At 45.4% G+C, this 25913-nt stretch overlaps 1 protein-coding gene across 8 annotated transcripts in view; it reads right to left on the bottom strand.

Moving 5' to 3' along the window:
- Positions 1–25913, bottom strand: part of plekha7b (pleckstrin homology domain containing, family A member 7b) — a 170730-nt gene that overhangs the window by 24115 nt on the left and 120702 nt on the right. For 2 of the 8 annotated variants that reach the window (XM_052462547.1, XM_052462545.1), the window contains 15 exons: positions 22075–22250; positions 14200–14646; positions 13083–13629; positions 10907–10990; positions 10431–10550; positions 8977–9054; positions 5015–5083; positions 3932–4012; positions 3633–3782; positions 3359–3460; positions 3125–3236; positions 2700–2869; positions 2388–2579; positions 2187–2301; positions 1852–1946 (listed from right to left, as the gene is read on the bottom strand). In XM_052462547.1, coding sequence (XP_052318507.1) covers positions 1852–1946; positions 2187–2301; positions 2388–2579; positions 2700–2869; positions 3125–3236; positions 3359–3460; positions 3633–3782; positions 3932–4012; positions 5015–5083; positions 8977–9054; positions 10431–10550; positions 10907–10990; positions 13083–13629; positions 14200–14646; positions 22075–22250 — 2538 coding nt within the window. Of the gene's footprint in view, positions 1–1851; positions 1947–2186; positions 2302–2387; positions 2580–2699; positions 2870–3124; positions 3237–3358; positions 3461–3632; positions 3783–3931; positions 4013–5014; positions 5084–8976; positions 9055–10430; positions 10551–10906; positions 10991–13082; positions 13630–14199; positions 14647–22074; positions 22251–22735; positions 22815–25913 lie in introns of those variants that run through there. The other 6 variants (XM_052462552.1, XM_052462549.1, XM_052462551.1 and 3 more) reach the window with 5 other exon arrangements.

Raw genomic sequence — 25913 nt, 5'->3', positions numbered from 1 at the left:
GTAAACTCTCCTTCCAGACTCACATTAAGCATCTCCAATCCAAAATTCAATTTCACAACAAAGCATCCTTCACTCATGCTGTCAAACATACCCTCGTAAAACTGAGTATCCTACCGATCCTTGACTTCAGCGATATCATTTACAAAATAGCCCCCAACGCTCTACGCAGCAAACTGGATGTAGTCTATCACAGTGCCATCCGTTTTGTCACCAAAGCCCCATATACGACCCACTACTGCGACCTGTATGCTCTCGTTGGCTGGCTACATATTCGTCGCCAGACCCACTGGCTCCAGATCATCTATAAGTCTTTGCTAGGTAAAGCACATCCTTATCTCAGCTCACTGGTCACCATAGCAGCACCCACCCATAGCACGAGCTCCAGCAGGTATATTTCACTGGTCACCCACAAAGCCAACTCCTGCTTGGCTGCCTTCCCTTCCAGTTCTCTGCTGCCAATGACTGGAACAAATTGCAAAAATCACTGAAGCTGGAGACTTATATCTCCCTAACTAACTTTAAGCATCAGCTGTCAGAGCAGCTTACCGATCATTGCACCTGTACATAACCCATCTGTACATAACCCATCTGTACATAACCCATCTGTACATAACGCATCTGTAAATAGCACACCTGTCACGCCCTGACCTTAGTATTTTTTGTTTTCTTTATTATTTTGGTTAGGTCAGGGTGTGACATGGGTGATATGTGTGTTTTTGTCTTATTCTAGGGTGTTTGTACTGTCTAGGGTTTTTAGTAGATTTATGGGGTTGTTTTCATCTAGGTGTCTATGTTATGTTGCACGTTTGCACATTGTTTATATAGCGGTCACGTTCGTCTGAATCGTTTTGTTGTTTTTTGTTTAAGTGTTCTTCTTGTTCTTCATTAAATAAAGAAGAATGTATTCACACCACGCTGCGCTTTGGTCCCCTCCATACGACGATCGTGACAACACCCAACTACCTCATCCCCATGTTATTCTTTTGTTTGTTGCTCCTTTGCACCCCAGTATCTCTACTTGCACATTCATCTTCTGCACATCTATCACTCCAGTGTTTAATTGCTCAATTGTAATTATTTCGCCACTATGGCCTATTTATTGCCTTTACCTCCCTAATCTTACTACATTTGCACACACTGTATATAGACTTTACTATTGTGTTATTGACTGTACGTTGGTTTATCCCATGTGTAACTCTGTGTTGTTTGTGTCGCACTGCTTTGATCTATCTTGGCCAGATCGCAGTTGAAAATGACAACTTGTTCTCAAATGGCCTACCTGGTTAAATAAAGGTGAAATAAAAATATATAAAAAATATATATATTAAATATTTCACCTACTTCTGAGTTATAGTTATTTGTGTTCCTTGCTTCAGCAACGCCACTCTATATATCAAAATACTACTACTTGGCCTGCTACTACCACATTCACACACTACCACTACTACTACTACTACTACTACTACTGGGATACAGTCACAACTACTGCAGTCAGTAATTCTACTGTTACTATACAACTAGCGGCTATTATCCCACAGCTGTAATACAGTATCTACTTATACTACTACACTAGCCTACATTTTTAATCAATAGCAATTTAAACTTCTAATCTTGTTTGATTATTATAACAATACTGTTGGCCAGCTGGAATAAGTCAAAAGTTTTCTTCATGGAAAATAACCTCGTTTTTTCCCATGTACTCAGCGTTTTGTACTAGATGCTGCATCTAATCAAGTCAGCTTGTCTCAGCTCCACAAAAGTAAAAGCCATGACAGGATTTAGAAACAATATTTGTGATGCCTCTCCACCTTGTCTCTTGACTCTTAGTCAGTCAGAAATAGTTGGTCTTACCTTCAGGCCTGAGGCGGCTGAGGCTCCTCTTCGGAGGGTAACATATGAGGAGATGTTGGTGGACTGATTTAGCCTGGATGAGGAGCCAGCCGGCCCTGAGAGAAAGACAGCAAATATGAAAACACGACTCCCAAGTGAGCACAAGAGCCAAAGCATGTTCAGTGGGTACATTACAAAGCACATATTTCTGCTGGTGTGAACACTATAAAAAACAAGCTGTTTAGTCTTTCAAGCTGTTTGCTTATTCTGAAGAGTAAGACTTCTTCATAGAAACAAACATGTTATTCCACTTTACATCTAGGTGCATTACATGTGTTGGACCTAGAGCTACTTACCTCTGCTTGGCAGGGTCTGGTAGCCACCATCATGCCCCAAGGCCCCCATCCTCATGTGACCAGACCCTCCCACTCCCAGAAGCTCAGGTTCACTCAGGAAGGTGCGCAGCTCCACCTGACACCCACAGAGACAGAGATCAGTACCACACAGACACACAGGCACACAGACACATGGTTCCATAGCTCTCTCCAAGCACACACCTTGTTGTCTTCGTTGGTGTATTGGCCGATCTCCCTGTCCCGCTTGCGTTCGTCAGACTGTCGTTTGAGGCCTCGTACAGATGTGTGTCTGATGACGCTGCTTTCCCTGGGCAGCGGAGGCACGGCGGGGGCGTGGTCCTCAGGACTGTATAGCTGAGGTAGTGGTGGTCGGGGAGGGGCGCCCTCATTTGCCTGCAGAGAAAACAACCAACCAGCATAGCCTTTACCATCATATTCAACCACATTTACTATCAGATAGGATAACATTCAACACTATGTCCTTCGAGTGAGAGAGGAGTGGGGACCACTCACCCATTTTGACACAGATATGGGGAGGGCTGCGGTGGTGTGCTGGGTGGAGGTGGGGGTTGTGGGGCTGAGGTGAGGGCTGTGCTGCTGGGCCAGTCTCATCTCTCCGAGGGAGGGACTGGCAGACAGAGAAGGCACTGACGACGGCGACACGGAAGGCACAAGTTTTCTCTCTAGAGGCACAAAAACACACACACGTAAAACACCCCCTCGACACACACAACATACACGTTAAAATTACACAAAACCCCCACACTCCACCCACAAAAGCCAAATACACATATAGACCATAATCAACTCATCCATTTTGTCCCCTGTAAATATATAAGCACATGACAAGTAGCATCCATTTCTCTCTCCAGCTCGTCCTGAGCTCCAGTGTGTGTTAGTAGAGGCAAGCGGAGGCAGAGCCACAGCACTCCTCTCACCTGGGTTGGTCACAGAGGAGATGGTGACTTGGTAGTTGGCTTTGCTGGAGCTGAGGCCTGCTATTACGTCTTCAATCCTCCACAACTCCCTCTTGAACTGGGACTTCTCCTTCTGCTCATAGACAAACACACACACAACCATGAACACAAACACTACAAACGTTGTTCCCATCCCTCTGGGAATCTGTACGAGAGTATGTGTTTGCAGTGGTGTGGTTGTGGTGCGATCCTGACCTGAGAGAGCCCACTGCGGTTCATCTGGCCCTCCAGAGCTGTCCTCAACCAGTCTACATTTCTCTCCAGGCTGCTGTACTCATTCCACGCATTCTCCATCTCCTGCATGGAGCAAGAGAAACATAGATAAAGAGAGAGTGAGAGAGTAAGAGAGGGAGCGTGATAGAGAGTAAGAGAGTGAGAAAGACAGAGAGGGAGGTTGTGTGGTCAGTCAATGGGGCTATGTCCAAATCAGTGAGCCAGGCTGTGTTAGGTCAGACAGTGCAGGCCTTACCGTGGACACCTGAGAGATCTTAGCTCTGATGTGCACCACGTCCTCCTGCAGTAGTCTCTGCTGGTAGGATATCTTCTCCTGGTGGGCTGGCTGGTCCCGGTACTGCTCCATCTGCTGGTGGGACACGTCCAGCACAGACTCCAACTTGTCCTGTAGGACAGGACACCACGAGGGCTTGGGGTATTCACCACGAGACCATACGGGGGAGCTAATACACACGTACACATACCCAGGTACACACACGTGGACAAACATGTGCACGCACACACACACACAAACAAACACAGAAAACCCAATACCTTGTCTTCCTTGAGCGTGCGTATCGTTGTTTCCAGCTCCTGAAGGATCTTGTCTTGTTCACACAGTCGGCTTAACTTCACCTGCACAGGGAACAGCAGCAGGCAGCACAGAGAACAGAGATTGATAAGGTCTAAGAAGACTAGGTCTATGGCTGGAACAGGGACCCTCTGCCCAGCAGCTTCTGGTAAACACTATTCAAACCACAGTGCCCAGCAGAATGAATTGATAGTCTACTGTAGTCTGCTCTGTCTGTAAATATGTCAATAAGATCCATCTCTCTGAAATGCCCTGAGGACCTCATCTTCTCTGTGTGAAAAATAAAGAAATAAAGCTTTATACTGTCTGCTTGTGGGGAATGGTAATGCCCATTATAAGCAATCATAATCAAAAATCCATATTTTGAAATTCACTTTTTAAGAGAACAGTGCTTATTGAGACTGGCATATTTGTTTCCCCGCAGAAATGGGTTATATGTTTCTGAAAACAAAATAAGACTGCCTAGTTTACAATCTTTCTCACACACTGAGTGTTTATTCTTGAGTTCTATTTATCATTCTGTTCAATTAATAATTAAGCTGTTTTTTTATTTCACAGCCGTATATTGTTGTTTTAATTGCATGAAATATTCATTGTTCAAACAAATTCACCAGCAAATTCTTATAAATTGTTAAACTGGAACAATGCTAATGATGAAAAGCCAAGACATCCAGCTTATTTACCTCCATTCTGAGCAAACAAAGAATTAAAAAGGCTGGATGACAGAAATCAAACTGAAAAATTTAAGAGCTCTACGTCTAAAATCCCATTACATGTATTTTTCCCTTTAAATTGAGAGCTGGAAATAAAATCCCTTGTCGATACTCTCAGGCTTTAACAGTGAAGCTGTCTGTCCCCACAGTCCTGCATCTTCGCTCTGCTCCGTTCCCTCCCTACACACCCTCTGTTTACCACAACTACACAATACCAACTTCTCAAATCCTCAGTTCACTGTCTCTGTAGTGGGTTGTAAGATGTGAAAAACGATAGACGTTGAAGAAAAGGAGAGAGATGGATAAACTGGGTGTGGGGGCCGGTATACTTACATCAACATCGCTCTCTGCTATCTGAACAGGTCTCGATGGTCTGTCTTTTAGAGTTTCACGGCCTGTAACCTGCAATGCCCCAAAGGCACAAATACAACCTTACTTATCCCAGTAATAGTTGCAAAAAAAAGTTCAACTACCCTAAATATTAAAACCAACTTCAATAGATAACACTCAACAACAACAACATACAGCAATTATCAAGCAACAGCATGAGACCTTGCTAAGGACATTGGGATGGCAGAAACCACAATGGAGAACCGGTATGCAAAAAATGATTCAACAAAAAATACGTGGGTAGTAGTGTGCACAAGACAATGCAATACGACTGCTTTAAAAGCTGTGCAAATATATTTATGGTCAAAAACAGCATCTGTGCATTTAAGAGAGAGGCCACAACGGAGAACCACAAAGCTGCTCTTTCCTGGCAGTGTGTCCGTGGGCTTAGTTAACGACCGTGTCCTCTTTATGAACCAAGAGAAAGGGAGGAACTAGCAGGAAATATGGCACCTCCTTCAGATCCTCTCTGTTACAGTGATAAATCAGACTTGGCCAAAGACATATCTCAGAGACGTCAGTGAACTGGCCCAGTTAGAATTGATATAAACTGTAGATATATTTCAGTGTCTTTCGCTAAGAGATTTCAATTGACTTAATGCCCAAACAGCGCTAATGATTTCTGTTGATACATTTCAAAGAGTATAGAGATGTAGGTGTGTTTACAATTACAACCAAAGCACACATTATTTAGTTGACCTTATAGCTCTGATTCTAATACAAGTGTTATATGATAATCAGTGTTGACGTTTCTCAAAGAGCACCCTTGGGTCGTCTCTATAGTGGTTACAAGACAAACAAAAGGAAAAGAAAGGCTTTGAAACAAAGTGCAATCCAGGGTTCAACAGCATGCAATGGGACTCCCTCTCACAGAGAGCAGAGACAGAGTCCACATCAGTCAGTCAGCACACACTGACACAGCATCACCATGATGGACTACAGTACCCAGCAGGCAAAGCTATGCACTACAGTTACAGGTGGGTCTCTCTTCTAACATGACCACTCATCACAGCAAACATGGGCAGGCGAAGGAGTGCATTATACACATTCTATTAGGAGAAGCAGTGGAATCTGTTTGTATGCACACCATCCTTACATTCCAACTGGACCCAAAACCTGGAGGGGTGTTTTCTAACACATTGTGTACCATAACGATCAACGGGTCAATACTGTTGATCTGTTTTAAAACAGGAAATAGAGAGGTGTCAGACTGTACACATCGATAATAGAACTCCCCACTCCAAGAAACAGAAGGTTAATTAAGGTTTGTGGTGTTGTACATACAAATCACTTCAGGAGGATCAAATGCTTTGTACTGTTGTTAATGGAAGAGAATTGCTGATAGCAGAATGTAGAATCATTACAACACACAAGGTCATTCAGCTGAAGCTGGCATTAGACTTACACTACCAGTCAAAAGTTTTAGAACACCTACTCATTCAATGGTTTTTCTTTATTTTTTACTATTTTCTACATTGTAGAATAATAGTGAAGACATCAAAACTATGAAACAACACATATGGAATCATGTAGTAACCACAAAAGTGTTAAACAAGTCATAATCTACACTGCTCAAAAAAATAAAGGGAACACTAAAATAACACATCCTAGATCTGAATGAATGAAATATTCTTATTAAATACTTTTTTCTTTACATAGTTGAATGTGCTGGCAACAAAATCACACAAAAATGATCAATGGAAATCAAATTTATCAACCCAATGTAGGTCTGGATTTGGAGTCACACCCAAAATCAAAGTGGAAACCCACACTACAGGCTGATCCAACTTTGATGTAATGTCCTTAAAACAAGTCAAAATGAGGCTCAGTAGTGTGTGTGGCCTGTATGACCTCCCTACAAGGCCTGGGCATGCTCCTGATGAGGTGGCGGATGGTCTCCTGAGGGATCTCCTCTCAGACCTGGACAAAAGCTTCCGCCAACTCCTGGACAGTCTGTGGTGCAACGTGGCGTTGGTGGATGGAGCGAGACATGATGTCCCAGATGTGCTCAATTGGATTCAGGTCTGGGAAACGGGCGGGCCAGTCCATAGCATCAATGCTGACACACTCCAGCCACATGAGGTCTAGCATTGTCTTGCATTAGGAGGAACCCAGGGCCAACCGCACCAGCATATGGTCTCACAAGGGGTCTAAGGATCTCATCACGGTACCTAATGGCAGTCAGGCTACCTCTGGCGAGCACATGGAGGGCTGTGCGGCCCCCCAAAGACATGCCACCCCACACCATGACTGACCCACCGCCAAACCGGTCATGCTGGAGGATGTTGCAGGCAGCAGAACGTTCTCCACGGCGTCTCCAGACTGTCACATGTGCTCAGTGTGAACCTGCTTTCATCTGTGAAGAGCACAGTGAGCCAGTGGCGAATTTGCCAATCTTGGTGTTCTCTGGCAAATGAAAAATGTCCTGCACGGTTTTGGGCTGTAAGCACAACCCCCACCTGTGGACGTCGGGCCCTCATACCACCCTCATGGAGTCTGTTTCTGACCGTTTGAGCAGACACATGCACATTTGTGGCCTGCTGGAGGTAATTTTGCAGGGCTCTGGCAGTGCTCCTCCTTGCACAAAGGCGGAGGTAGCAGTCCTGCTCCTGATGTACTGGCCTGTCTCCTGGTAGCGCCTCAATGCTCTGGACACTACGCTGACAGACACAGCAAACCTTCTTGCCACAGCTCGCATTGATGTTCCATCCTGGATTAGCTGCACTCCATGAGCCACTTGTGTGGGTTGAAGATTCCGTCTCATGCTACCACTAGAGTGAAAGCACCACCAGCATTCAAAAGTGACCAAAACATCAGCCAGGAAGCATAGGAACTGAGAAGTGGTCTGTGGTCCCCACCTGCAGAACCACTCCTTTATTGGGGGTGTCTTGCTAATTGCCTATAATTTCCACCTGTTGTCTATTCCATTTGCACAACAGCATGTGAAATGTATTGTCAATCAGTGTTGCTTCCTAAGTGGACAGTTTGATTTCACTGAAGTGTGATTGACTTGGAGTTACATTGTGTTGTTTAAGTGTTCCCTTTATTTTTTTGAGCAGTGTATTTTAGATTTGAGATTATTCAAATAGCCACCCTTTGCCTTGATGACAGCTTTGCACACTCTTGGCATTCTCTGAATTCTATGAAGCCGCACAGCAGCAAGATATTTTTCGGGTTCGAGAGCATCAAATCCATGATGTATCATGGGTAAATTGTGACTGACTGATCTACAAATAATATTGTGTAGTTATTTAGGATGCAAGGTGATTTGTAGATCAGTCAGCCTCGACACGCCTTTAATGTCGGCTGCAATGTCGAACGTGCCCATTTTAGGTCTCTTTTAGCAGCATTGCCTGATGGGAAGTGAAATTTATGACGCAAAATGTAGTTTTTGACATGTAGTGTGCTGCTTGAAGCTTCAGTTCCCATCAGTGGAGGTATGATATTTTGGCCCCATGTTTTCAGGGTTGAATATGTACTATTCCAAATGTACTTTTATCCAATTGCAAGGATAGCTAGCTTTGACACAATATAGAAAATTGTATAATTTATACTGTAGCCGATAATCAGATCATTTTATGTATGAGATCATATTGCACTCAAGTGGTTTTCTTTGCTGCATTGATAGTAAAGACACACAGATGAATGAAGCATAGCATTATTCTCAGTATACCGAGCATTAGTAACAAAAACAACAGTGGTTAAAACACACAGAAGACAGTTTAAATTCCAACATCAACCTAAACCACACAGCCCTGAGGAACGAGGTCAGAAAGAAGAGGAGAGAGCAGCAGAAGGAGGTGTGTGAATGAGGAAGAGACTGACACTGTAGACAGTGGAAGGAAGAGCAGGATGCAGGCTACAGAGGAGAGAGGAGGAAGAGAGAGAGATAAATCATCATTTACATGATCTTTTCTCCTGGGGCCCACCTTCAGATCTAGATAATCCAGGTCCTTCTTCAGTTGCATGTAAGTATCATCTGCCTGACAGACAATGAGGAGTGGAGAGACAGATCACAAGACTGAAAGCTGCAAAGGATGCTAGGAGGCTATAGTATAGGAAGACTAGTCAGGTACTGTTACAGCACAACTCTATATCTCTACTTCATTCTCATTGGAGAGATCATATCAATACAGTCAAATGAATATTAGCGTGGCAAAATAGAACAGAAAAATCAGGCAGATTGATTCGGTTATATTATGAGAATTTACACCAAACTAGATTGTAGTGTAAGCCTGCTATCTAAATAGTTTAGGGATGCTTACACAAATAGCTTAAGCATTTCATAGGGCGGTATACTGCTTATAATTCAGTTCGCCAACAAATCTCCGGCACAGGTGAATGATGTCTACATGAGGATGAACAGAACATAAGTGTTGATGGAGAGAGACGGTGGTTGTCATTGAGCACCTTTACAGCTTCACTGTGGTTGTGCAGGTCTGAGATCAGAGCAGTGCACTGTGTTTGGACTGGCTCTTCTAGGGCAGGGGTCGGCAACAGGCACCTTTCTTTCTTTTTGGTCAAAAAAGAGACTGTAAAACCACCAGGAATTCAGTTGAATTTAGGAGATCTGTTCCCAAGTACTCCCACAAATTTAAAAAAAGAGACATATGTGATCATGACTCGGTGTAATTAAGGTATTACTTCCACTTCAATAACATTTTCAGTGTACAAATTATTATAATTAGGTTCCATTTGCTCCAACAAAAACCGTCCCGCGGCTGAATCTAGTTGCCTACCCCTGCTCTAGGGAGACACTCCTGAGCCAGCCTGTATACCCAGGATCACTTTACACTAATAAGAATGACCTCTCAGATACACACAGTTCAACACAACCAGGACTTAGAGGGGAAATGTGTAAGAAAAGTAAAAAATACATTTGTCATTGTAGTTATCCAGGTTTGCAAAGAGCTCAAACAGAAGATAAGGCTACAGTAGATGTATGTGAAGACAGGCACGGTGCATAGTCAACAAGCAACATGCTTGATATGAAGCTTGGGAGCAACATCATGTTTGTTTTTTAACAAATCAAATGAAACACGTCTGTGTAAGGCTCAACGGAGTGCTACATTATGCCGACAGATGAGTGAGGCCGTCCATTCAAACACAACACAGGCTGGTGTATCTATAGCTGCAGACAGTCCATGCTAACAGGGGAGCACCTAAGCCACTAGTACAACAAAACACGACCAACACACCACACAGTCCAATGAATGATGGAGCTGGGACCAAAACACTAGCAGAGACACAGACTGCGGGTGATGGGGATTTGTCTGGGGGCTGGGGATCCACAATTAATTGGAGTGGGGCTGCAGAGCAGCAGGGCGGCTGCAGGGGGGAGGATACGAGGGGGCCTGACCTGCAGGCTGGGGCCTAGGAGGCCGTTGTGATGTAGGTGGTGGAGGGCGTCGCCGTGGACACCAGCCATCTTGGCCTGGTGACTCCTGAGCTGAATGAGCAGCAGGGTCAACTCCTCTGGCTGCAGTAGGGTCAGGCCCAGGCCAGGGAGAGAAAGAGAGGGAGGGACAGAGAGAGAGCACTTCAACACCTGGCCACCAGGGCGGCAGCAGTGAGGGCTCAGCTCTTCAGGCCCCAGAGAGCTGTGGGCCAAGGCATCCTACTACAATACCTGCTCCTCTCTCCCCGTCACCCACACAAGGCCCTTCAGAGCAGAACAGCACTGAATCCACCAGCTGAAAATGGTGCTGCTTTCTGACTGAAATGTATTACATTGAAGTTCCCTTCAGCATTAATCTTTAATAGTCCAAATATAAAGCAGAGAATAGTTTAAACTGGGTGTGTGATGAAGATAAATGAACAAGACAGAAGCTGTACCGTTTTCCCATGCAAGCTTGGTGCGCTGACTGTGTGTGTGATGTAGCCCATGGCTGGCATTGACCGTCTCTCCAGCTGACTAGTCTGTGGGAAAACAAAGACATCAACAAGTTATTAGGCTACATATCCCATTTCACAGATCAAACAGAATGGCAAATCATAAATGAACATTTACAAGGATGAATATGCCTGCAATGTGGTTCAGATCGTTCCTGGCTTTCTGTCCCCGCTACTGGGCATTCTGATATGTAACACCCCAAACTTAAAGGGAAAGCCTGCAACTTTACAAACTCATTTGTGCACACAGCAGATTTTTCTTCTATCCATGTATTTATTTCCATCCTTCCTCCTCTTATTTGAAATAAAGCCCCCAGTTGAAGTTGCTACAGGGTTTGGAAGGTTTGACATTTTTGCTTAACACACATAATTCCTTGGCAAGGCCCTTCACAGAACCTTAAAAGGACACAAACAACGAGAGATTGAATTAACTACACATAAATTATCCCCAACCTGCCTTCTTAAAATAACATTTGTTTGCTATCAGCGAGAGAAGCACTGTGAGCCATTCCCTCAGAGATTCCCAAGCCAATCTTTTTTTGCTGTATAATAGGTTTTTAATTTAAATGTAAGATCAGAAGAAAGAGACCCTTGCTGATGGTTGAGATACAGTGGAGATGTTTACAGGGGCTGAGAGGCCCTGGGCAAATTGAATTAGCCGCTAATAACACACACACACACACACACACACACACACACACACACACACACACACACACACACACACACACACACACACACACACACACACACACTCACTTACTTGTGTGATATTCCATAGAGGTACATGGAACACAGCCCTGAAATACACACTCAAGCCAAAAAGACATCACCAGTCTGAGAGATGCTAGATCCATCAAAACAAAGTTCATCTGCAGACTAAATGTAGTACCCATAAACCATTGCTTTATTGGATGGTCTCACACACAAACTGTGGCTCATTAAAAAAATACTTCTCCTCTTTGAGTGTTTATGATTATTCTGTGAGCGAGCGGAGCGGCAGTGTTCTATTTAAGACACATAATTAGTGACTTGGCGTTATGGGTGAATGATGAGGAAACAGAGGCTGGGACATTCTGTTTACTTGGTGTGAGGACAGTGGGCTAGCGATAAGGGCTGCATGGAGGCTGGTGTAGTGCAGCCTTGTAAAGACAGCCTCACATGTGGGGGGTGTGGCAGCCAGCAGGGAGACAGCACAGGGTGCGGATGACGCAGGACAGTGCCTTGTCACAGGGGGTCACACACTCGCACACACACGGCCATAGAGGCTGGTGGGTGTCTGAGCCCGGAGACTGGGCCGGGCCGGGAGGAATGGGCGATGGGGAGGTTCCCACTCACACGCACACAGCCACACAGGCTGGTGTGTGTCTGAGCCCGGAGACTGGGCCGGGCTGGGCTGGGAGATGGGAGGAATGGGCGATGGGGAGGCTCCCACTCACACACACACCCTACCACCTGTGTAGAGGGCCTGGGTGTGGACTGGGCCGGGCTGGGAGATGGGAGGAATGGACGATGGAGAGGCTCCCACTCACACACACACCCTACCACCTGTGTAGAGGGCCTGGGTGTGGACTGGGCCGGGCTGGGAGATGGGAGGAATGGGCGATGGGGAGGCTCCCACTCACACACACACCCTACCACCTGTGTAGAGGGCCTGGGTGTGGACTGGGCCGGGCTGGGAGATGGGAGGAATGGACGATGGAGAGGCTCCCACTCACACACACACCCTACCACCTGTGTAGAGGGCCTGGGTGTGGACTGGGCCGGGCTGGGAGATGGGAGGAATGGACGATGGAGAGGCTCCCACTCACACACACACCCTACCACCTGTGTAGAGGGCCTGGGTGTGGACTGTGTGAATCCTTCGGAGCTTGTGCCCGGCATCAAAGTGAAGATGCCGGGAAGTTACAGCAGGGCTACTTCTCATGCTCATCTTCCCATGGTTGGCCCTTTCTCTAACGGTTAATGTGTCAAAGTTATTATTCCTCTAAGACAGAGATGAATTGGAAATTCACTACAAACAAAATGGCCTCAGTAACTCAGTAACTGTGAGAATGAAACCCTTTTATGAAAGACCAGCCTCTTTAACCCTTTAAACCCCAGTGAGTCAGAGTCCTACCTTAGAAAGCTGAGAAAACACCCGTCTAGGAGAACTGGAACCGGTGGGCGACTCCCCAGGTGGCACCTCATCCAGCGGCCTGACCGTCACCCTGTCTGAGGGGGTGTGTGGCCTGTGGGGGGACAGTGGTTTGAAGGTGGGGACAGATGGGGGGACTTCACAGGGGGAAGGGGGCACAGAGATGGAGCGAGGCATCTCCACAGTGACCCTGAAGGAGGAGGTGTCCAGAAAGTCTGGCCCGGTGTAGATGGGCGCCGTGGGGCTGCCGTGGCGGAACTGCTGGCGCTGCTGCCACTCATACAGCTGCCATACCATGCCCTCCTTGGTGGCCATGCGCTCATCGGTGGACATGCGGAAGTGGCTGAGCCGGTCGTGGGCATATTTGTAGTCGCTGGGCAGGTTGCGGGGCGCCGAAGGGGAGCTCCCGCCAGACGGGAGTCTGGGGGTCTTTGGCAATGTCTGGTAGGCCTCTACTACCACGGCCTTAGGCTGCAGGGGAGGGGTCCGCCGAGGGAGGGGGAGGGAGTACTCAGTAGTAGATGTGTTGCTAAGGTTAGGAAAGAGAGATAGGGCCTTTTATGAACTGTGCAGTCTACTTATTTCACCAGGTACATAATTGAGCATCAATACTGAGTTGAAACTAAAGTGCATTTAAGTAAAAAGTATCAACAGCCATTCAGGCATGACCAGTTTATTCTAACAAACGGTTACAGTGAAAAAGCAGTTCAGAGCTGAGATATTCACAATCGCCACCAGGGGGAGACATTTATAAATAGTTAGTTATAATACAGTATGTCAATTGAATGGTTGATATTGGGGAATGGGTTGAGGCTATAGTTTGCACAGCAGGCTGCTAAGGGGAGAACGGATCATAATAATGTCCGGAATAGAAAAAAGGGAATGGCATCAAACACATAGAAACCATGTGTGTGATGTCTTTGATACCATTCCATCTATTCCGCTCCGACCGTTACAGCGAGCCTGTTCTCCATAATTAAGGTGCCACCAACCTCCTGTGATGGTTAGGGTTATCATCACTGAAGCTTAAGATTAAGGTTAAGATTATGCTCAGGATAAGAGTAAAGATTAGATGAGTAAAGTAGGTCTTCTGACTGACCTCTTGGGATCTCCCTTCTGTACATTGACCCAGTGCTCCACCTGAGCCAGAGCAGTCTTCCTCTGCACCTGCTTCTCTGTGGCTGTCCGTGGGACAAGGCCCCTCTTATACACAACGTTCCCATTCTGCTCAGGGGGCAGCGTGGCGAGGACTTTGTGGGCCTGGCCATTCCTGGGGTGTGAGGGGCCAGGGAGAGTGTCTGGGGAGAGCCTGTCCACCTCTACTTCCGTGGCTGGATGGCTGAGCTTTCTAGGAGCCTCCAACACGTACCTCTCCTCGTCCCCCTGGCTCAGTCGGATCTCCCCCTCCGGAGGCTCCTCTCTCTCGGGCCGCTGGAGGCTCCCTGAACGCGACTGGGAGGGGCTCTTACTGGTGTTGTTGTTAACGTGGTTGGTCTGTGGTACTGCCTGCTGCACTGACATTTCTGGTCTCTCTGTGACTGCCTCTCTGTGAGGGGTGAGAGGCGATAGAGGTCAACAGGGATACCGGAACAGAGGCACTTTACAGTTACCTAGGCTAAATACAATGGCCAAACCTGGCTTCTCTATCACACCAACCCCTGGACAATAGAAACAACTGACATGATTAATCAGCTCAGTGTGACATGGATAGTGACAAGCTAATATACTGAACAAAGATATAAATGCAACAATTTCAATGATTTTGCTGAGTTACAGTTCATATAAGGAAATCAGTCAATTGAAATGAGTTCATTAATACATTTTCAATTTCACATCTCTGGGAAGGGGCGCGGCCACCGCAGTTTCATTGGCTGTCCGGGTGGCAAATTCTCTCAAACGACGTTGGAGGCAACTTATGGTAGAGAAATGAACATTAAATTCTCTAAAACGATGTTGGAGGCGGCTTATGGTATATAAATGAACATTAAATTCTCTTGCAACAGCTCTGGTGGACATTCCTGCTGTCAGCATGCCAATTGAACGCTCCCTCAATACATGAGACATCTGTGGCATTGTGTTGTGTGACAAAACTGCACATTTTAGAGTGGCCTTTTATTGTCCCCAGCACAAGGTGCACCTGTGTAATGATCATGCTGTTTAATCAGCTTCTTGATATGCCACACCTGTCAGGTGGATGGATTATCTTGGCAAAGCAGAAATGCTCACTAACAGGGATGTCAACAAATTTGTGCACAAAATTTGAGAGAAATAAGCTTTTTGTGTGTATGGACAAATTCTGGGATCTTTTATTTCAGCTCATGAAACATGGGACCAACACTTTACATGTTGCGTTTATATTTTTGTTCAGTATATATCCCCTGAATGTTAGTCAAGGACTTAGTGACCTATAGTAATGCATTAAATACATTCATTAAATTCTTTCCTCCTTTCCCTCAGATATTAATACAGTAGACTACATTATGATAAAGTACAGCTGTACACTTGAAACAGGGGATTTGGAGGTATTAGGCTGTGGATAAAACGGCAACATGGACACCTCCATTAACCTGAGTTGACTCTGACTCTGACTCTCAATGTTATTTCCCACTTGAGTGATACTAGTGAAAGCACTCAAATGTCATTGATTCATTACTGAGTTCCTCCACAGAGGGAAGGGAGACTACAGGGAGGGGTTTTCAATATGTTTTTAACACCCACATATTTTCATGGAGAGGGGAGTGTAACTAAGTGAGGCTCTTTGGATAGGAGGCAGGCTGGGTTCCCCTTGAGAATCAAAATGACAGCCATTTTGTCTTTAAACAAATAGCTTGGGGAAGCCTCTTCATCAATGACTCTGTGTAATAGCTCTAGTGATCATTAATTTGTCCCCACAGATGAATGTATGAGACTCTCTCCCTCTGCAGGGAGTCATTCATCTGAGACATAATTTATCTGATTCCCAGACCAACACTATACACGTCTAACAAATCACACATTTTTTAGATTACAAATATTGACAGGGCAGGTCCTCAATGGACAGTTTTTAACCCAGTTTCAAAGTTCAGAGCATATTCAGACATACAGTACCAGTCAAAAGTTTGGACACACCTACTCATTCAAGGCTTTTTCTTTATTTTTACTATTTTCTACATTGTAGAATAATAGTGAAGACATCAAAATTATGAAATAACACATATGGAATCATGAAGTAACCAAAAAGAGATTCTTCAAATTCTTCAAAGTAGCCAACCTTGGCATTCTCTCAACCAGCTTCATGAGGTTGTCACCTGGAATGCATTTGTTGTTGTGACAAGATAGGGGTTGTATACAGAAGATAGCCCTATTGGTAAAATACCAGGTCCATATTATGGCAAGAACAGCTCAAATAAGCAAAGAGAAACGATAGTCCATCATTACTTTAAGACATGAAGGTCAGTCAATCCGGACAAAGTCCGAAATTCAGAAATTGCAGCCCAAATAAATGCTTCACAGAGTTCAAGTAACAGACACATCTCAACATCAACTGTTCAGAGGAGACTGCATGAATCAGGCCTTTGAGGTCGAATTGCTGCAAAGAAACCACCACTAAAGGACACCAATAATAAGAAGAGACTTGCTTGGGCCAAGAAACACGAGCAATGGACCAGTGGAAATCTGTCCTTTGGTCTGATGAGTCCAATTTTTGGTTCCAACCACCGGGTCTTCGTGGGACGCAGAGTAGGTGAACAGATGTGTAGTTCCCACCGTGAAGCATGGAGGAGGTGTGATGGTGTGGGGGTGTTGTGATTTATTTAGAATTCAAGGCACACTTAACCAGCATGGTTACCACAGCATTCTGCGGCGATATGCCATCCCATTTGTTTTTCAACAGGACAATGACTCCAAACACACCTCCAGGCTGTGTAAGGGCTATTTTACCAAGAAGGAGAGTGATGGAGTGCTGCATCAGATGACCAACCTCAACCCAATTGAGATGGTTTGGGATGAGTTGGATGGCAGAATGAAGGAAAAGCAGCCAACAAGTGCTCAGCATATGTGGGAACTCCTTCAAGACTGTTGAAAAAGCATTCCAGGTGAAGCTGGTTGAGAGCATGCCAAGAGTGTGTAAAGCTGTCATCAACTCAAAGGGTGGCTACTTAGAAGAATATAAAATATAAAATATATTTTTTAAACACTTTTGTAGTTACCACATGATTCCATATGTGTTATTTCATAGTTTTGTAAAGAAAAACAGACAACGATTTTCAGGAGAAATAGCTTCCCTTGGAGCTGCTAATGAGCACTGAGTAGCGTTGGCCACTAGATGGTATTGTTTCACAAAACATCATATCCAACCCTCCCTCTCAGCTGTAGCATGCCAGTCCAGATCAGCCACATCATGTATGTGCATTGTACACTTCATTTCTCCAACACCACAAGCTGTCATTCACCTAACCAAACCGTAACCAGTTTGGCCAAACCATAACTTTTTCTCCTTTTAATTGAAACAGCTATTCTTTATTCCCTATATACTGCACTACTTTTTACCAGGGCCCATGGGGATCTAATCAGTAGTGCACTATATAGGGAATAGGGTGCCATTTGGGACGCAGTTTGTGTTTGTGCCCTGTGATGGCGTAGAGGGAGGAGCCGTGTCTGTGCCCTGTGACTGGCCCATGCTCAGCTGGCAGCAGGAGCAGGATGGAGTAGAGGGAGGAGCCGTGTCTGTGCCCTGTGACTGGCCCATGCTCAGCTGGCAGCAGGATGGGGTAGAGGGAGGAGCCGTGTCTGTGCCCTGTGACTGGCCCATGCTCAGCTGGCAGCAGGAGCAGGATGGAGTAGAGGGAGGAGCCGTGTCTGTGCCCTGTGACTGGCCCATGCTCAGCTGGCAGCAGGAGCAGGATGGAGTAGAGGGAGGAGCCGTGTCTGTGCCCTGTGACTGGCCCATGCTCAGCTGGCAGCAGGAGCAGGATGGAGCACACATCCATACAGCAGCCAGCTGCAGAACTCAACATCCCACCCATCCACAGCACAGGAGAGTAGACACTATCAGAGCAGTGCTACGCCTGTCCTGCCATGGATGACTGCTCACTGAGTCCCAGGCAAGCAGGCCAAGCTAAACCATGCCAAAACCATGCCAAGCCAGACCAGGCCAGGTACATTCCCACCTATAACCCCAACAGTTAGGCACTTTGCTAATGTTTCTAAAGGCACATGATCAAGATCAGACTGGGAGAAATGGGCTTTGCTTTGGTGCTGGGAAGGAAGAGAGAAGGAGGCAGAGGTCTACTGGGAGAGATACTGGTGGATCCCTGTTTGGACTAGGAGTCATTTGGTTAACTGGGGATTATTGGGGATAACTACAGAGGAGACTATTGGGGACACTACAGAGGAGACTATTGGGGACACTACAGAGGAGACTATTGGGGACACTACAGAGGAGAATATGGGGATAACTACAGAGGAGACTATTGGGGATTACTACAGAGGAGATTATTGAGGATAACTACAGAGGAGACTATTGGGGATTACTACAGAGGAGATTATTGAGGATAACTACAGAGGAGACTATTGGGGATACTACAGAGGAGACTATTGGGGACACTACAGAGGAGACTATTGGGGACACTAAAGAGGGGACTATTGGGGATAACTACAGAGGATACTATTGAGGATAACTACAGAGTCCCAGGCAAGCAGGCCAAGCTAAACCATGCCAAAACCATGCCAAGCCAGACCAGGCCAGGTACATTCCCACCTATAACCCCAACAGTTAGGCACTTTGCTAATGTTTCTAAAGGCACATGATCAAGATCAGACTGGGAGAAATGGGCTTTGCTTTGGTGCTGGGAAGGAAGAGAGAAGGAGGCAGAGGTCTACTGGGAGAGATACTGGTGGATCCCTGTTTGGACTAGGAGTCATTTGGTTAACTGGGGATTATTGGGGATAACTACAGAGGAGACTATTGGGGACACTACAGAGGAGACTATTGGGGACACTACAGAGGAGACTATTGGGGACACTACAGAGGAGACTATTGGGGATAACTACAGAGGAGACTATTGGGGATTACTACAGAGGAGATTATTGAGGATAACTACAGAGGAGACTATTGGGGATTACTACAGAGGAGATTATTGAGGATAACTACAGAGGAGACTATTGGGGATACTACAGAGGAGACTATTGGGGATTACTACAGAGGAGATTATTGAGGATAACTACAGAGGAGACTATTGGGGATAACTACATAGGAGACTATTGGGGATAACTACAGAGGAGACTATTGGGGACACTACAGAGGCGACTATTGGGGATAACTACATAGGAGACTATTGGGGACACTACAGAGGAGACTATTGGGGATAACTACAGAGGAGACTATTGGGGATAACTACAGAGGAGACTATTGGGGACACTACAGAGGAGACTATTGGGGACACTACAGAGAAGACTATTGGGGACACTACAGAGGATACTATTGGGGACACTACAGAGGAGACTATTGGGGACACTACAGAGGAGACTATTGGGGACACTACAGAGGAGACTATTGGGGACACTACAGAGGAGACTATTGGGGACACTACAGAGGAGACTATTGGGGATAACTACAGAGGAGACTATTGGGGATAACTACAGAGGAGACTATTGGGGATAACTACAGAGGAGACTATTGGGGAGACTACAGAGGAGACTATTGGGGACACTACAGAGGAGACTATTGGGGACACTACAGAGGAGACTATTGGGGACACTACAGAGGAGACTATTGGGGACACTAAAGAGGGGACTATTGGGGATAACTACAGAGGATACTATTGAGGATAACTACAGAAGAGACTATTTGGGATAACTACATAGGATACTATTTGGGATAACTACAGAGGAGACTATTTGGGATAACTACAGAGGAGACTATGGGGGATACTACAGAAAAGACTATTGAGGATAACTACAGAAGAGACTATTTGGGATAACTACAGAGGAGACTATGGGGGACACTACAGAGGAGACTATTGGGGACACTACAGAGGAGACTATTGGGGACACTACAGAGGAGACTATTGGGGATTACTACAGAGGAGATTATTGAGGATAACTACAGAGGAGACTATTGGGGATTACTACAGAGGAGATTATTGAGGATAACTACAGAGGAGACTATTGGGGATACTACAGAGGAGACTATTGGGGATTACTACAGAGGAGATTATTGAGGATAACTACAGAGGAGACTATTGGGGATAACTACATAGGAGACTATTGGGGATAACTACAGAGGAGACTATTGGGGACACTACAGAGGAGACTATTGGGGATAACTACAGAGGAGACTATTGGGGACACTACAGAGGAGACTATTGGGGATAACTACAGAGGAGACTATTGGGGATAACTACAGAGGAGACTATTGGGGACACTACAGAGGAGACTATTGGGGACACTACAGAGAAGACTATTGGGGACACTACAGAGGATACTATTGGGGACACTACAGAGGAGACTATTGGGGACACTACAGAGGAGACTATTGGGGACACTACAGAGGAGACTATTGGGGACACTACAGAGGAGACTATTGGGGATAACTACAGAGGAGACTATTGGGGATAACTACAGAGGAGACTATTGGGGATAACTACAGAGGAGACTATTGGGGAGACTACAGAGGAGACTATTGGGGACACTACAGAGGAGACTATTGGGGACACTACAGAGGAGACTATTGGGGACACTACAGAGGAGACTATTGGGGATAACTACAGAGGAGACTATTGGGGATAACTACAGAGGATACTATTGGGGACACTACAGAGGAGACTATTGGGGATTACTACAGAGGAGATTATTGAGGATAACTACAGAGGAGACTATTGGGGATAACTACATAGGAGACTATTGGGGATAAATACATAGGAGACTATTGGGGATAACTACAGAGGAGATTATTGGGGACACTACAGAGGAGACTATTGGGGATTACTACAGAGGAGATTATTGAGGATAACTACAGAGGAGACTATTGGGGATTACTACAGAGGAGATTATTGAGGATAACTACAGAGGAGACTATTGGGGATACTACTGGGGATAACTACAGAGGAGACGATTGGGGACACTACAGAGGAGACGATTGGGGACACTACAGAGGAGACTATTGGGGATAACTACAGAGGAGACGATTGGGGACACTACAGAGGAGACTATTGGGGATAACTACAGAAGAGACTATTGGGGATAACTACAGAAGAGACTATTGGGGATAACTACAGAGGAGACTATTGGGGATAACTACATAGGAGACTATTGGGGATAACTACAGAGGAGATTATTGGGGACACTACAGAGGAGACTATTGAGGATAACTACATGGGAGACTATTTGGGACACTACAGAGGAGACTATTGGGGATAACTACAGAGGAGACTATGGGGGATAACTACAGAGGAGACTATTGGGGATAACTACAGAGGAGACTATTGGGGACACTACAGAGGAGACTATTGGGGACACTACAGAGGAGACTATTGGGGATTACTACAGAGGAGATTATTGAGGATAACTACAGAGGAGACTATTGGGGATAACTACAGAAGAGACTATTGGGGACACTACAGAGGAGACTATTGGGGACACTACAGAGGAGACTATTGGGGACACTACAGAGGAGACTATTGGGGACACTACAGAGGAGACTATTGGGGATTACTACAGAGGAGACTATTGAGGATAACTACAGAGGAGACTATTTGGGATAACTACAGAGGAGACTATTGGGGACACTACAGAGGAGACTATTGGGGATAACTACAGAGGAGATTATTGAGGATAACTACAGAGGAGACTATTTGGGATAACTACAGAAGAGACTATTTGGGACACTACAGAGGAGACTATTGGGGATATAACATGGGAGATTATTTGGGACACTACAGAGGAGACTATTTGGGACAACTAGGAATGGCCTGCAGGGTGGAAGGGAGGGCCTAACCTCTTGATGCCTTGACTCTGCATGAGAGCAGCCTGGTTCATGGCTCGGATCCAACCATTCATGTCCTCCTGGGTGTCGGCACTGAAGAAGTACGTCCTCATCCCACCGTGCTCTGCCTGCGAGCCAATCACAGAGTTCTTATTGTAAATGTAGGAGCGCATTCCTGTGTGGCTCGCCTGTGGAGAGAGAAGAGAAGAGACACATCAGAACCAAAAATAATGATGGGAAAGAGGGGATGGAGGGGTTGAGGGGTCAATGGGTACGTTCTGCAAATGAAGACTCAGAAAGTAAGTTAGCATATTAGCTCACAATGGGACTCAAAGCCATCACCAGAACTTCCAAAAATAATAACAAAAGCAAGAGGCACCATCGTCTCTCCACTAAAGCTGTTCATGCAACACGCCACGTATGAAGAAGCATGACAAGCATGACAAGCAGTCAGTTTTGTCTGTATATTTGAAGTGTTTCACAAGTCCTAATGCACAGCAAATTCCTCATTAATACCCTTGTGCACAAACTAATTTCACACAAACTTACAGTAACGCAACATAGCGTACCCAGTTTGCCTAGCTATAGCATTGTTACGAAGCACAAATCGTCATACAACCACACCCCCCCCCCCACACACACACAAAAAGAGAAACCTCACAATTAGCCTTACCCTGGTCCCTGGCTGCTACAGGCTAGAGTAGATCCGTCTCTACAGTATAGTGTAATGGGCTTGCCCTCCTGTCTGGCACTTACTGTAAATCTGCCCACCCCAACGCTCCACCACAAGGCTAATCTCCCCATCCAGACCTGATAGGGAGCCAACGGTGCCACTGACAACTTACTGTCCAATTACAACACAGATCAGCATTTTCCCAACACAGTTCCACCCCAAACTACTACACTGCCCAGTCCACAACTATGACCTTTATACAGCTCTCTGCTCTCCAAACCACTCTACTGCCTTTCCCATTACAATACACCCTGTATCATCCAGTACTGCCCAGCATGCTAGTCCATGCATAGTCCCAGACCATCATTTTGCCTGTACCTATTACACAACTCTTCAAAGTAGCACATTCCTTTACTCTGTTACAATATCCTTCCATCTATCCTAATGTATAATAACTCTGAGTCTGGGTACAGCCTTGCAGTCTCAGAACGAATGCATCCAGAGCCCTATGGGCCCTTGTCAAAAGCAGTACACCATATAGGAATTAGGATGCCATTCGGAATTCACCCCATGTCTACCAGGAATCCATCCTCCATTTAAAAACAAACAGCAATCCATTGTAAATCACTGAAAACTTCTCTTTAGCGTACAACACGTGCATCCGCCATCATGTCGTGTTTCTGTTTAGTATTGTACTGTGATTTGTGATCAGCTGTAGTAATCTTACTTGGCTGTGGGTTTAACAAAGCCTGTTTTGATAGCAGAGTCCTGTATTATCCAGCAGCATAGTGCCAGCGTGATCCCAACTGAATCCCCCAGAGAAAAGTGCTGAATGGACAGGCCAGAACCAGACCCATGACTAGGGTCCACATCCATACTGTCTCCCACACACATCAGCAATGTGGGGATGTTTCGTGTCGGAACAGCTACTTACTTTCCACAGTTCCTTTCACAAAAAGAGTGTGATTTTTAAGGTGAGTATAAATGGAGGAACCTCTGCTATTACCCAGCCCACTCCCCTCTTTAGCATGGAAGACTAGAAGGCTCTATTTTAAGGCTCCCTTGACATAACATTAGGTGTGTCTGGTCTTAAGCTTTCATTGGGTAATGAACCTGGGTGATTTATCTACAGGCTGATCTTTGACTTTAAGAATGAGTCGAATAAAAACCAATCAACATTTTTTTTCCCGAAATTTTTATTAAACCTTGATTTAACCAGGAAAAGCCCATTGAGTCCCAGAGTCTCTTTTTTCAAGGGAGACCTGGCCAAGAAGGCAGCAACAATCAATACATTAAAACATATAACAATATAATACAATTCAACAACATGATCCGGCCTAAAAAAGACATTTACACTCCTCTGGAACAGAGTCTCCCATCACAATGTTTACTTAATTCAGGGGCACTAACATATCTAGATGAGGCATAAATTGTAGATTATTCCATGCCTCTGGTACACAAGACGAGAAGGCATTCTTGCCTAATACTGTAAATGTCCTATACATTAACAAAACAAAACATATTAATAAATTGAGCCGGTTCCATGGCACTAAATGATATGGCGTGGTTGTACAACACAACAGAAACATTGAAATACAGCCTGCTATAGCTAGATGTGGCTAGATAGACTGAATGTTTGTTGAATGTGATGGTGATGAGGCCAACAGAAAGAAAGGCAGTGAAACTGGAGAAGAGTGTGGAAAATGGATGGATGGGAGGACGATGAGAGGAGGATGGCTCAGCCCAGTGTGAGACCCAGCTATCCCACGGTTCACATGGTGATGACAGTGTCCTGATGACTGATATGGAGGAGGCGGGGCCCAAATACCACTGCTACAGGGTCTAAACCCTCACAACAACCGATGTGTATCAGGCTTTGACTGATGGGTATGTCGTCCAACAGATTTGACACACAGTTACATCAAGAACCAAAGTTGGCTTCAATGGCAAACGTTCAGTAAAGTTAGCCAACCTGAATAAGCACTGGCACTGTCCATCCATCCGTAATTTATGCAGAAAAATCATAATCTAATCTAATTGTGCATTCTTATTGGTTTGGTAAATGAAAAGTAGACTATGAGCAGGGAAGAAGAAGCTAGGTGACGGTCCTCTGAGAGGGATGAAGGAAAATAAAACACGTATTCATGCAAGAGGGGCCCGCCAGCGTGTTTCAGGACGGCAGTCCGGGGGGAACCGGCGCTCGCTACACCAGTCACAACAGGAGGCCATTCAATCAATAGGAACACACGAGAGATAAGCACAGTGAGAAGAGCAAACAGAACAGGAGGGTAAAGGTCATTGACTTGCTCCAGAAAACAGAAGTATCTCTCTGCTGTTCTCGGCTGGCTAGTCATCAACTAAGAGAGAGTGAATTATACAGAACAAAAATATAAATGCAAAATGCAACCTGAAAAACTCAGATTTTTCTGAGTTACAGTTCATATAAGGGAATCTGTCAATTGAAATAAATTCCTTAGGCCCTAATCTACGGATTTCACATGACTGGGAATACAGATATGCATCTGTTGGTCACAGATACCTTAAACAAAAGGTAGACGCATGGATCAGATAACCAGTCAGTATCTGGTGTGACCACCATTTACCTCATGCAGCGCGACACATCTCCTTTGCATAGTGTTGATCAGGCTGTTGATTGTGGCCTGTGAAATGTTGTCCCACTCCTCTTCAATGGCTGTCGAAGTTGGAGCACGCTGTCAAACACGTCGATCCAGAGCATCCCAAACAACGTTGGCATCAGCAACAACATTGGCATCAGCAAACCGCTCGCCCACACGACGCCATACACGTGGTCTGCGGTTGTGAGGCCGGTTAGACGTACTGCCAAATTCTCTAAAATGACATTGGAGGTGGCTTATGGTAGAGAAATAAACATAAAATTCTCTGACATTCCTGCAGACAGCATGCAAATTGCACGTTCCTTCATAATTTGAGACATCTGTAGCATTGTGTTGTGTGACAAAACTGCACATTTTAGAGTAGCTTTTATTGTCCCCAGCACAAGGTGTACCTGCGGAATGATCTTGCTGTTTAATCATATTCTTGATATGCCGCACCTGTCAGGTGGATGGATTATCTTCAGAAAGGAGAAATGCTCACTAACAGGATTGTAAACAAATTTGTGCAAAACATTTGAGAGAAATAAACTTTTTGTGCATAT

The sequence above is a fragment of the Oncorhynchus keta genome, chromosome 14, assembly GCF_023373465.1.
Source record: "Oncorhynchus keta strain PuntledgeMale-10-30-2019 chromosome 14, Oket_V2, whole genome shotgun sequence".
Lineage (NCBI taxonomy): Eukaryota > Metazoa > Chordata > Actinopteri > Salmoniformes > Salmonidae > Oncorhynchus > Oncorhynchus keta.
This window is presented reverse-complemented; position numbering and strand designations above follow the sequence as displayed.